General features: G+C 45.0%; 1 protein-coding gene and 1 non-coding gene across 2 annotated transcripts; both read right to left on the bottom strand.

Moving 5' to 3' along the window:
* Window positions 1–3309: 3309 nt before the first annotated feature.
* Window positions 3310–3382, bottom strand: TRNAR-ACG. Its single transcript has one exon. It is a non-coding gene; the product is annotated as a tRNA-Arg (tRNA).
* A 2933-nt stretch (window positions 3383–6315) lies between these two features.
* Window positions 6316–10724, bottom strand: LOC120676315 (tubulin beta-5 chain). Its single transcript, XM_039957551.1, has 4 exons — window positions 10594–10724; window positions 9567–9982; window positions 7792–8061; window positions 6316–7245 (listed from the first exon to the last, which is right to left on the bottom strand). Exons 2-4 carry the CDS (start codon window positions 9958–9960, stop codon window positions 6572–6574), a joined length of 1338 nt encoding a protein of 445 aa, XP_039813485.1. The 5' UTR covers window positions 9961–9982; window positions 10594–10724; the 3' UTR covers window positions 6316–6571.
* Between the last annotated feature and the right edge of the window lie 2098 nt (window positions 10725–12822).

Raw genomic sequence — 12822 nt, 5'->3', positions numbered from 1 at the left:
GCCGCGGCCACCCGGGTGCTGCAAGGCCGACGCCGCCGGCGCCGGGGGCTTCGTTGCCGTCCTCTTCTAAAGTCTCCGTGCAAGTCTACACCGTCCGGAGCTCAGCTTCCGGTGGTGGATCTCGAGCTCATGTTGTTGCCCCGGCGATACTGCACGAGTCTAGCGGCAAGCTCGTTCATGTGATTGTAATTATTTTGTGATTTTTGTGGTTCATGTATTCTTGTGAAATCTGTAACTGGTTCATTGATTCATGTGATTGTGAATTTTTTGTGATTCATGTGATTGTGATTTTTTTTGTAATTCTTGTGATTGTGGCATGCGCCTTGTGGAAAAGAAAATGAGAAAAGGGGGGGAGCTACGGGTGATGCGGTGAGGGAGGAGTTTGTACTGGTCGGTGTTATCGACCGGTACAGACACTCCATTTAGTACCAGTCGCTCCGATCGGTACTAAATGTTTGTGTATTTAGTACCGATGGATGGGTACCGGGTGAGCGACCCGTACTAACCAGAGGTTCCTACCCGGTACTAGTGTGGATTTTTCTAGCATTGGAAATTAAGTCTGAGTATACCCTTCCTTGGAGAATCAAGATTCAAGAATGATGTGACTGTGATGCTCATGGTACCGTGATGTGCATATCATGTTGCAGTACGAGAAAGCCGCGTCCATCCTGCGCAATCATGACCCACCGATCCTTCTGGCTAAGATTGATGCCAGCGACGGGAAAAATAAGGATTTCATTACAGAAGTACCGCATTTCTGGGTACCCAACTATCAAGCTCCTAAGGAACAAAGGGAGCAGGATGCAATTATATTTAGGCGCGAGGGATGCAGAGACCATAGTGAAGTATCTGAAGAATCGAGTGGGCCCAGCGTCTGCTGAAATCAAGCCGGCAGATGATGCTCCGAGTTCCATAACTGATAACCATGGCAAGGGCAAGGCTACTGCAAGTTCTCCTCGGCATCCCAAGCCCTCCTAGGCTGTTCCTACACCTCCATTTTGGCTCATATATTACTTCCCTCAAACTCAAATTTGAGCTGACTCGTGAACTGTTGTTTGGAATCTCGTTGGGCAGGCAATTCTTTTCCTGAGATCCCCTGATGATAGAATTAGAGAGTTCAAGGATCAAATTTATCAAGCTATAAAGCAATATAGTCAAAAGAACATTGGTTTTACAATGGTGGATGTTTCTGGCCCACAAGTCGCTCTCCAGGTTTTCTTAAAAAAACTTGAACTGATTATTCTTCTTACTTCCTACAGTTTATTCATCTAGTTACTTTCCTAATTCAAAACATAATCCAATTAATGTATATGGTGCATATATTGCAGTATTTTAAGCTTAAGGAAAGTGAAGTGCCCCTCATCTATTATCTTATTATTTGGTCAACAAACGGAGCCTCCACGTTCACTCTCAAGGCCTAGAAATTCCCACGTTAATCAGAGAAAATAGAAAAATAAAATTACTCACCACTGTCATTATAATAAAAATTAGCCTAAAATACCCCTGTGCCTAATTAATAATCACCCGCCAATGCCATTATGAAAAATTAAATATAAAATACCATTTAGCTACATATCAGTTACAAACATATATTATTAATAAAAACTAAAGCTAACAACAATCAATCAAAATAAAATGAAAACAAGTATAATTATATGCATATTATTAAAGCTCGACAAATCAAGTAGATCATATTTGAATTGTTTTAACCAAAAATAATACATAATTTACGATAATGAACATGGTGATATATGATAAAAAAATAGTATAATCTTTAAGTAAGGATACAATGACATGCAAATTTTTGAATTTTCAATACTAGCCGCGCAAATGCGCAGACTATACGCCTAATTTTCATAAAAGCATCTACCGCAACATACATGAAACCAAATGTTGAGCCTGATCAAATCTTACCCTGGTTCAAAGAGTATATGGTAAGACCTAGTCCTTGAATGATGCCGTGCCCACTTCCTGCTGTTATCATCATTTCTATGGAGCATCAAAAGTAATTACTCCATGTGGGAATTTACCTGACCTTGACATGTGCCCCTTTTTTATGTAGGATGGTACCTTGGAACCATATCATACGTCGGCTCCAGTTCCAGAAGCTACTGATCAACCTGTTGAGAAAGTTGCTGACAATAATCTTAATGATGTTATTTTCAATTATGCTAACAAAGGTTCGCTCCTCATACTACAATTGGTTGTTTAAAGAAATTTTAGTCTCACACATAATATTCTATTGCAGTTCTGCTTGAGTTGAGGGAAAGGATGAAGTGGACATGCAAGACCCTGGTAGCAACGATTATGGAGGTCTTTACTAAGCATGGGTGAAATCTACTAACAAGCCTTGTGCTTGAGTCTAATTTTCCGCCGTGTTTGCTTTCGCTTAATTGAGCCATTTGTTGGCACTTTTTCTACAATCTATTGCTGAGTGTTGTAGTAATGAATGATCGACTGCATGCTTTATGAAAAGACTGGAATAATTTTCCTTTATGTTAAAAAGGTTCTGCTTGAGTCCTATACACCTTTGTCTTGTGTGAGGTCTATTGCTGGCTCCAATCTCGGACAAAGCTGCAACTTCGTTGCAAAAGGATGAATATGTGATCGTAGCAAATATGGTAGTTCTACTTTATAAAAGCGGTTCACAAATTACAGTAAACATGGAGTGAATGTATGCTCTGCAGTTAATCTTCTACAGCGAGCCTACCAGGAGTCGATATCAAATAAGGTTGGCATAAGGGTTAATAGTATACAAATAACAAATGTGTTTCTTTATGTTCAGGATTTTGACAAACATGCACTAGAAAAGTTTTTTAGAGCTTGTGGTTACCCAACGCCCTTGGAGGCTTGGACACTTATACCACCAATAAATAAATATCTCACACCGCAAGAGTGCTGCTATCAAAGTGAAATTCACATAATCACATGTGGCATTTATATAACCGTTTCTATCATATTAAAGGAATTGAAATTCCTCTAATTTTTACACTGTAAGAATGTTTGATTATTTTTATCATATGAGTGTTTTTTATATTATTTTTTCAGATCAATTATGTGTACCTCTAGTATCTTTTAAGGGATCATTCTATTATATGAAGCTAAGGACTAAAAAAAAGCAGGGTTATCTTGTTGTGCATGCTTTCCAGGGTTATTAGGATAAAAAAAACTTTAACTATCCTCTCTTGTAACTTCCTAGATTATTGACCTAATCACTGTCAGTTGCAATTGTTCAAATTGTAGGGAAAATGAAAAAAAAATGTTCAAATTGTGGGGAAAATGAAAAAAAAATAAAGGGAAAAAATATAACGACTCCGCTGGGGATCGAACCCAGAATCTCTGGTTCCGTAGACCAGCGCCTTATCCATTGGGCCACGGAGTCAACTGTACATTTTAATTACCAGGGCCATATAGAGTTAATCAGGCCCATAACCAGGATAGGACGCATGGGCATATGGCAGTATTTTTGCCATGTCGCCCCACTACCTGACGAAACCTTTGGGCGCGAACGTCGACGAATGCAGGTAATAATGTAAGTCTTTTTCTCTGTCTGTAAAAAAGAAAATTACATGCTAAGGATTGCGAAGTTGCTACAGTGTTTGCACCGTTGTAGTTGAATCTGCTTGGGTTTAGAACTATATATTGTCATTTTTCTAGTGGAGGTTTTTGTTTTTGCATGTTACTAGCAAAGATGCTCCAATTAACTCTGCATCCCAGAATTAGCTATTACAATGTCAAATTTGTTTTTCTCAAATATGTAGGAGAGTTGCGTATCTTTGTATTAAGAAGAGAAGTCATGAAATACAAAACGACGCGTGGTCAAAGCTCACGCCAACTCACGCAGACACATTAGCACCTTAGTGCAAAGAGAAAACAAAAGCCCATTCCAGATCAACACCGTACCCAAGTGGATTGCTCCCGCCTTAGACAACCTAAACACCCAGCGTCGGCCTCAATGTCGCAGATAAACACCGAGTGGATTTATGTCAAATTGAACTTCAAGGTCATCACTCCAGTAGCAGATAACATTGCATCCCAAATTAGCTATCGCAATGTCGAATGGGACTTCATGCGGTCGTTGCTCGAGTAAAAATTATCTAGCAACCTCTGCAACCAGCTAATTAATAGATACATTAACAAACTCATACACAATGACAAGTAAACGGCATTGACCTTAGTTGTTGGATGTAAATAATTGTGACATTGCATAATTGTGCCAATAGACTCTCGGTTCTCGTACAATTGTTAAAAGAGGTAAAGAACATGTTGCCATGCTATGCCCCGAGCGTAGCAAAAAAAAAAACAATCGTTAACATTTTGCACCACTCCATTCGTCACAATACCCCAATTTTCACGGCTCATGCACATAAAGTCCACATTCCTCTACTTTCCACGCCGGAATTTCTAGCTCCCTAATATTTGTTATGGTCCTTGAGACTTAGTATCAATTTAATTAGGATAAAACTGGGCCAAGCCCAACTAAATCTACAGAAAGTGATCGATTGAAGCCATCTGTGTATCGATAATTACATGAACTGATTGGAGCACATTTTAAGATGTATTTGATTCCACCTCAAAGAAAAACGTATTAGAATCCACAGCGTTCCACTCAAAAAAAAGAAAGAATCCACTTCTTTTCATTTATTTCTAGAAGTTGTCCCGTATTTTGATAATTCAGATTAGATTTCCTGCCGTTCTCGGAATATAAAAACGGGATTTTGAAAATAAAATTTGGAACTCGGAATCACTAATACGCTTCCCAGCCGTCACCGTCTCGAACGCCGGAGTGGAGTTCGACCCGGATTCGAGTCGTCGAGCGAGGCCCCGATATAGTTGGATCCCCCCGACTCCAACCTTCCCTGTCTGGCCGTCTCCCAGTCCCACTCTCCCGGCATCCCAGAAAACCGTAGCCTCGCGGGCACTCGCGTGACCGCGTCGCCGTCGCATCCACTGCAATCGCGATCCCCTCCGATCTTGATCTCGCCACCGACGAAGATGGCCGCTGACTGGACCCCGCTCCTGCGCGCCTTCGCCTTAACGATCGACGGCGCCATCGCCGCCTTGGCGGCGCACGACGGCCCCGTGGAGGAGCGCGGGCGCGGGCGCGGGCGCGACGCGGCGAAGAGGGAGGAGGCCGACGCGGCGCGCGGGTGGTCGTCCGCGGTTGCGGAGCGCGGCCTCGCCCTGCGCCGCCGGGGAGGCTCCACGTCCTGCTCCCGCCCCCACGCCGGCTTGGTCGTGCGCGAAGAGGCCGCCGCGCCTGGTGCGGCGCTCGGAGCCGGAGCGAAAGCCGCTGTGGCGGCGGCGGAGAAGCCACTGGTTGATCCGGGCGTCGCGTTCTTCTGCCTCACCGTCCTCTAGTTAGGCTGTGCCATGTTTGTGTCTGGACAAAAGTGTCACTCGGTTGCAGAGACTCCGAGTTCTGATTCTTTTATCTTTTTTAGATTTATTATGGAGCCAGATTATGGGCGAGTGATTCATACTTATGTACTTGGTAGGTTCGTCATTGTCTACTTGAAATTTAGTGGTTGTAATCGGTTCATGCGACAGATAAGTCAAAGCAATGGAGCGAAGTTTATAGTATATTTCAGCTGTGACCTTGTCTAATATTATGTATCGGAATTTGTTATTGCAAACCATCAATTTTGTAGATGGAAGTGGAACAAGAGAAACCATCTATTCCAACATCTTAAAGTACCTTGAACATTGCAACACGAAGATTGGATAAACATGTCCTCGTAATTCAGTTGATGCAACATCCACAAAATCACCAGCTGCATACCCACAAGCAGTCGAATCTGTCATATTTCCAATGTTTTGAATAACGAAGTCGTATTGATTCATGTATCCCATTCCAATCTGAGATATGCATCAAAACCTGATTTTAGGTCTGGTAACCATGTTATTGTTGTGAGAAAAGTTCACGTTCCAAAAGGTAGGAAATCTGCAGTGATTGGATAGTCCAGGAGTGTGCGATACAAGGTACGCAGTGGAACAGAAAGAATATGCTTTAGTTCTTAAGTCAGGGTATCACTTCTAAGCTCCACTCTCAAGGCGTGCATAGATTTGTAGCAAGGCAACATGCAATCGGAAGCTTCCCAGTCCACACGGCGCAACGGCTGTCTGCCATTACGGTGCCCATAGCTTACGCAGCCAAGAGATAATAATCAAGAGCAGGCAGGTCCAAACGATGGGATTGAGGTTCCCGAACCTGCCAGCCGTTCATTGGCCCGGCCAGTATTGTCCGGGCACAAGCTCCATATCTGTTCTTGGCTTCGTATCACACAAACAAGCGAAGGAATGGGAAGACCCATAAAACAAACAAGCAAGCAGATACAACAATCCAATACTCCTCCCATATACGCGATGGCATATCAAGCAGTGCAGGCGAACATGTCTTTCTGGTGGTGAAAGAGAATAAGCGGTAGCATGCAGCATGCTACCACCACGGAGGTACTTACTACATACTCAGCATAACATACGCAAATAACAGTAACCAAACATAGGCAAGCTCCAGCTTAAAGCAAACCAGGATCTGGTGGGTACAACATGGGGCAGGGTCCAGACCACCTTACTCGTCCTGGATCACCTCCTCGTCCTCATAGTCGCCCTCCTCGTCCGCAGTGGCGTCCTGGTACTGCTGGTACTCGGACACCAGGTCATTCATGTTGCTCTCAGCCTCAGTGAACTCCATCTCATCCATGCCCTCACCGGTGTACCAATGCAAGAAAGCCTTCCTCCTGAACATAGCAGTGAACTGCTCGCTCACACGGCGGAACATCTCCTGGATGGAGGTGGAGTTGCCGATGAAGGTGGAGGCCATGGAGAGGCCACACGGTGGGATGTCACAGACGCTGGACTTGACATTGTTTGGGATCCACTCCACGAAGTAGGAAGAGTTCTTGTTCTGGACATTGATCATCTGCTCGTCCACCTCCTTGGTGCTCATCTTGCCACGGAACATGGCAGAGGCTGTGAGGTAGCGGCCATGGCGCGGGTCAGCAGCACACATCATGTTCTTGGCATCCCACATCTGCTGGGTCAGCTCAGGGACAGTGAGGGCACGGTACTGCTGCGAGCCACGCGAGGTGAGTGGCGCAAAGCCGACCATGAAGAAGTGGAGACGAGGGAAGGGAATCAAGTTGACTGCAAGCTTGCGAAGGTCAGAGTTCAGCTGTCCTGGGAACCGGAGGCAGCAAGTGACACCGCTCATTGTCGCACTGATCAAGTGATTCAGGTCTCCAACTGTTCAGAAACAAAGCAAGTCAGAAAAAGGAACAATAACTTCAACATAACAGCTAATATATGTTCCAAAAAGACCAGAATGACTCTTGAAGGGCACAAATATAATCACAAAACAAGTAATGGCATGTGTCTAAACAGGTGTAAAGACATATTATCTGACAAGCACCATTAACTATATACTTAAGATCTTATTCTATCAGTGTAGAAACACTGTTAGATTAAGCTGTATGCCAAGGTACTATCTATAATTTGACAAACAAGTACATGATTTCTATGTGAGAAAGATATCAAAGATGAAGTAATGAGTTGGCATATGACAAGTGCGAGACACATTAACTGAACATCAACTTTTCTTTTTGTACGGGCGGCCATATTTATCAATCTGCTAATCAGGCACATAACACAGTAACATCAACAGATCTACCAGTACAAAATACAAGAGCTAATTTGAGTTACCAAGTACAACTACATCAAAAGCACAAAACTATCTAACAAGGCTAGCACATTTTGGATCAGATAATTAAGCTTGAGTATAAATCAACTTACAGCTAGGAGTGGTTAGCTTCAGAGTGCGGAAACAAATGTCATAAAGAGCCTCATTGTCAAGAACCATGCACTCATCCGCATTCTCCACCAACTGATGCACAGACAATGTTGCATTGTATGGCTCAACAACAGTATCTGACACCTTAGGCGAAGGGAAGACAGAAAATGTGAGCATCATCCTATCAGGGTACTCCTCCCTGATCTTTGAGATAAGAAGAGTGCCCATTCCAGATCCAGTGCCTCCTCCAAGGGAATGGCACACTTGGAAGCCTGATCAAAGCAAATCAAAGAAATCCATGAGTTGCAACATTCACAGTCTAGATGCAAATAAACTACACAATCAAGATGCAAACAAACTACAAATTCTAGATGCAAATATAGTTATACTGAAAGCTTCAGGCAATCAAATTTTATCTTCTTTTATCTCAATCAAAGAAGAGGAATGTGTGGAACAATATACTGCAGACACCAATCACCCATATCTAAACCATTAAACAGTCATTAAAATACAAAAGAAACCAAACCACAAACATCAGTAAAACCACATCAAGTAATATGTATATAAAAACACTAGGCAAACACCATGCTACTCCATGGAACTTCACTTAATTTTGCAGTTAAACCCCAAAATTAACATTAAGGAAGAGGCTCATGTGACCGCACTTAACAGTACTAGACTATATCAATGATGGGTAACAGTAAAAATAGATCATGCAAAACATAAGGCTGAATACTAGATGTACCATACTTTACAATACAGACAAAAGAGGCGTGTAAACAATTGGAATCAACATTATATAAGAATACTACAGCTCATCAGATGCAAAAACGCACTAGGCAATAAAAAAGAACTAATCAGGTTGGCGCGCTACGCGCGCCTATATCAAAAACGTGGACCTAAAATATTAATAGAAAGATATTATCCGTTACTATGTTCGAAGCAACATCATATCGATGTATTGAGTTAGATCTAAAAATTAAAAATTACAGTAAAGCGGCATAGTAGTTTTGTGTCTGAGAGCGCGCCAATCTCAAGCATTGTAGTACAGAGGTACAGGTAATTTTTCCTTAGGAATTTTTTTTGTGCCAGTAGGTATAGTTTAATTACTTTAGTAGGAAAAAAAAGTAAGATTAGAAATGAATGAACATTTTAATTATATTTTGTGGATTTACGGAGGGAAATCAAAACCCAAGAAGAAATACAACTACCACATGTAAATGTAGTATAGAAAATTTAGTTATTATTTTTGTATGTAGAAAATAGTTAAATATATTTTGTATTGTCAAATAATGGAAAAAAAATATTTTTTATAATAAAGAGACTAACTTAATAGAATCGTGGGTCCCACGTGGGTCCCGCATAAATAGGATATGGGCCCCACATGGATCCCGCATGAATAGTACGTGGGCCTCACATGGGGTCCCGCCTGAATAGTCACGTGGGTCCCACGTGAATAGCATGTGGGACCCGCATGAACAGTGCTCAGGCCCCACGTGGGGCCACGACTCATGAGGAGGCCCCAAATCTTGGCCCTTTATTATATGTACTTAATAAAAAAGAATATACAGTACTACATATAGAAAGCCAGAATACTTAAAAGCTAAATGATCACATAATCACGCCTTCCAAAAAGCAACAAACAGCATCGAACCTAAAAGTGCTCCCATCAGATCTAACAAGCATCAATGCAAATTACACAGGCATAATTAACAGTGAGATTTCAGGTCAAAAGGTAATAGCAGTAAGCATTCCACTATGCTGAAAAGAGATTAACCTTGGAGACAATCGCAGTTCTCAGCCTCCTTCCTCACGACGTCAAGCACGGAGTCGATAAGCTCAGCTCCCTCAGTGTAGTGGCCCTTGGCCCAGTTGTTCCCAGCACCAGACTGACCGAAGACGAAGTTGTCGGGGCGGAAGATCTGGCCGTAGGGCCCGGTGCGGACGCTGTCCATGGTACCGGGCTCGAGGTCCATGAGCACGGCGCGCGGCACGAAGCGGCCGCATGAGGCCTCATTGTAGTAGACGTTGACGCGCTCGAGCTGGAGATCGGAGGTGCCGACGTAGCGGCCGGTGGGGTCGATGCCGTGCTCGTCGCACACCACCTCCCAGAACTTGGAGCCGATCTGGTTGCCGCACTGGCCGCCCTGGATGTGGAGGATCTCCCTCATGGCTGGATCTCAAGGTAGGTAGCTGCAGGTGGGAGGGGAGCAGAGGGATATGTGGTTAGTGGCGAGAAAACGATGGAGACATTACTCCGAAATGAGACTGGAGGACCAGATCTGAAGACCAATCACTAGCTCAAGCACCAAATCAAACAGATCCGGCCGCAAAATGCGATGAAATTGAAAAAAAAATAAAACAAATCTTGAGTCGCAGAAACTTCAAACCCCTATCGATAGCATCTCAGAGCAAGTGCAGAGCAGACTTAGATCTATCAGAAATTTCAAGGTAATATCTCAGCGAAGCACCTCCCTATGAGCAAAGCCCCTAAAAAATCCCAAGTAAGAATCGAGAACTTAAATCCCCATCCGAGAGATATATGATTCAAAAACCAAACGTCAAAACAAATCTGGAGCGCTGCAGATCTATGCAAAAGTAGCCGCTCCAGCCGCGAAGCGAACCGCAAAACCCACCAAAATCCAGCCCCCAAATTCAAACGCGCACCAAAATGGAATCTACAGATATCCCCAAATCTGCTACCACCAGCCAGAAAAACCCACGGGAACACTGACAACAACCCGATATCTCACAGAAATCCGGCGCTCGGAACAAAAAATGGGCAAGGATTTCGAAGCATTTACCAGACCGAAGCGAGGGGGCCGTCCGGGATGGGGGGGGGGGGGGTGGCGAGGGGTGTGGTAAATGAAATGGGCCTGTAGCCTAGAAAGGGAGCGGTTTTATAGTGGGCGCGGGGGATAGGGCGGCGGATCGGACGGCCCAGCCGCGTTCACTCCAACGCCGCGCCTCGGCCGCTCAGGGCCGTCCGATCGCTTCCATCAACGGCCGGCCGCGTCGGGTTCGAAAACGGCCCGTTGGGCGCTTGTATTTTGAAAATTTTCGGGTGTCCGCCTGCGGGCCGGTTGAAATGACGCGGTTGCCCCCCGGGGACGGAACGGAGGTTGCGGTGTGACGTAACTGCCCCGGGTGCGTCTCGGCGTTTGTTTGCATTTTGAATTTGCGGCATCTATCCAGGATTGCACCGTTTGGAATAACAGTTTCGCTACGGGGCACAAGAATGGTTGTGTGTGTGTCTAGGATTTGAAATGGCTTATATCAATCATTTCAAATTATGGCTCTGAGTTATTTTTATATATTAAGTTTGACACTGAAAATAATATGAATAGATGTGTCTTGAAATAAAGTTAAGTATAAGAATATGCTTTTATTTTGTTTCAAAAAATAATTAAAAATACTAGTTAAACTTATATTTTGGAGACCATGTCAGTGTGCAATGAGTATATTTTAACTTACTGACATTTGAAAATCCAACTACATTTTTATCACTACTGTACTCATGCTAATTTCCTCATAATGTATTGAGTTCCATATCTTAGCTTACTTTTTAGCTAAAAATCAACCATATTAGGACACACTTAATTGCAAATTTATAGCATGCCAATGTACACATAAAGTTTTAGAGCGTTGAATCCACAAACAACTGTAGCATCACTGTAGCAAATTATGCATTAATTAGGTTCATTAGATTCGTCTCGCGAAAAAACACCCAGCTGTCAAAAAATATTTATAAACAGATTTTATTTAATACTATAAAATAGTAAGATTTCTTTTGATGTGACAGAGAGTTCTGAAAAAAGTTTGGTTCCAAAACACCCCTTTATATCCGCGCCGCAGCATGCAGCCTTTTGGCCGGAGAGATGCTCGCCATCCGGTGCGTGGACGGAACGTACGTACGTATCGTATGCCGCTGCTGCGGGCAGTGGATGTGTATCGTGATTCGTGCGGCAGTAGTACTCTACTGGCGTGTGATCCTGCACGACGCGCCGTGCCGCCTCTACCGTACCTGGCCGTAGCCGCCGGGTGCCTCTGCCGCCACGGCGCATGCATGCACGGGAAGCCAGCCCCACGCCGTCCCGCCCGGAGCGTCCTGCCACGCATGTGACTCGGGTCATCATGCCCACTGCGCACGTACGTCCAGGCTCCGGCCGCGCGCTGCCACTGCTCCGGTCGCGGTCGCGGCTCTCAGGTCTCGCTCGAGCAGCGAACAAACCGCCGGGTGGGGTGGGGAGGAACAGCCCCTGAGGTTGGGAGGGGCATGCTCCGTGGTCGTGGTGTGGTTGGAGGAGCAGAGAAGGTCGAGCGGGCACCCAAAGTCCCAAATGCGGATCGGGATGACAGGGGCGAGCCACCAACCGGGGTCGCGTGAGCATCTCTGAACAAGCTGTATAACGTTCTTGCTCTTCGATTTTTCTGGTCGTCTATGGGCCTCGGCCTTTTATGGAGAAGCTTCCAAATCCCACGAGGCTGCGTTCTTGAGAGCTTGCGTTCGTGTGTTGTGAAGTGGAGGGGATTTGAGTGCTCGATGTTGCAGCTCGCGTCCCCGCGGGCGAGCTCCGCTGCCGCGGCGCACCCCCGTGCGGGCCGGCGGAGTGGGCATGCGTGGCCGGCCGGGGCAGAGCTTCCACGGGGCGGCGGCGCACCCCGACGCAGACCGCGCGGAGCAGCCAAACGAGAATGCACGGACGGCAGTGACGACGTCTCGGCACGACTGGGGGCGAAGCTCGCCTTCGCGGCCAAGGTGGCGGAGCTTCCTTGCGCCGGAGGCCGGAGCGCTCGAACACGCGGAGAGGAGATTGGGAGGTGACCGCTCACCGCAAGCAGGAAGAGGTGATGCTACTTTAGGAAACCAAGCAACCAAACACAAACTTGTATAAACCAAGCTTATCTAAGTCATGCAACCAAACACGGCACATTGCATCCTCAAAGCCAGGCTTGAGCTAGCCAGATTTAAAATTGTAGCCAGGCTAGAGTTAGTTCGATGACCAAACAGACCCTAAGCGCACAGCTCTCGA

This window comes from Panicum virgatum, chromosome 5N (assembly GCF_016808335.1).
Source record: "Panicum virgatum strain AP13 chromosome 5N, P.virgatum_v5, whole genome shotgun sequence".
Taxonomy (NCBI): Eukaryota; Viridiplantae; Streptophyta; class Magnoliopsida; order Poales; family Poaceae; genus Panicum; species Panicum virgatum.
The sequence above is the reverse complement of the archived record's forward strand: the minus strand, read 5'-3'. Positions and strand labels throughout refer to the sequence as shown.

Bases quoted from the DNA above. Each gene is read 5' to 3' on its own strand.
- LOC120676315 (XM_039957551.1), bottom strand. From the start codon at position 9,960: ATGAGGGAGATCCTCCACATCCAGGGCGGCCAGTGCGGCAACCAGATC. The intron at 8,062-9,566 runs GTTAATCTCTTT...TGCTTTGATCAG, and splicing joins GAACTGCGATTGTCTCCAAG to GCTTCCAAGTGTGCCATTCC. The intron at 7,246-7,791 runs GTAAGTTGATTT...GTTTCTGAACAG, and splicing joins GAAGCTAACCACTCCTAGCT to TTGGAGACCTGAATCACTTG.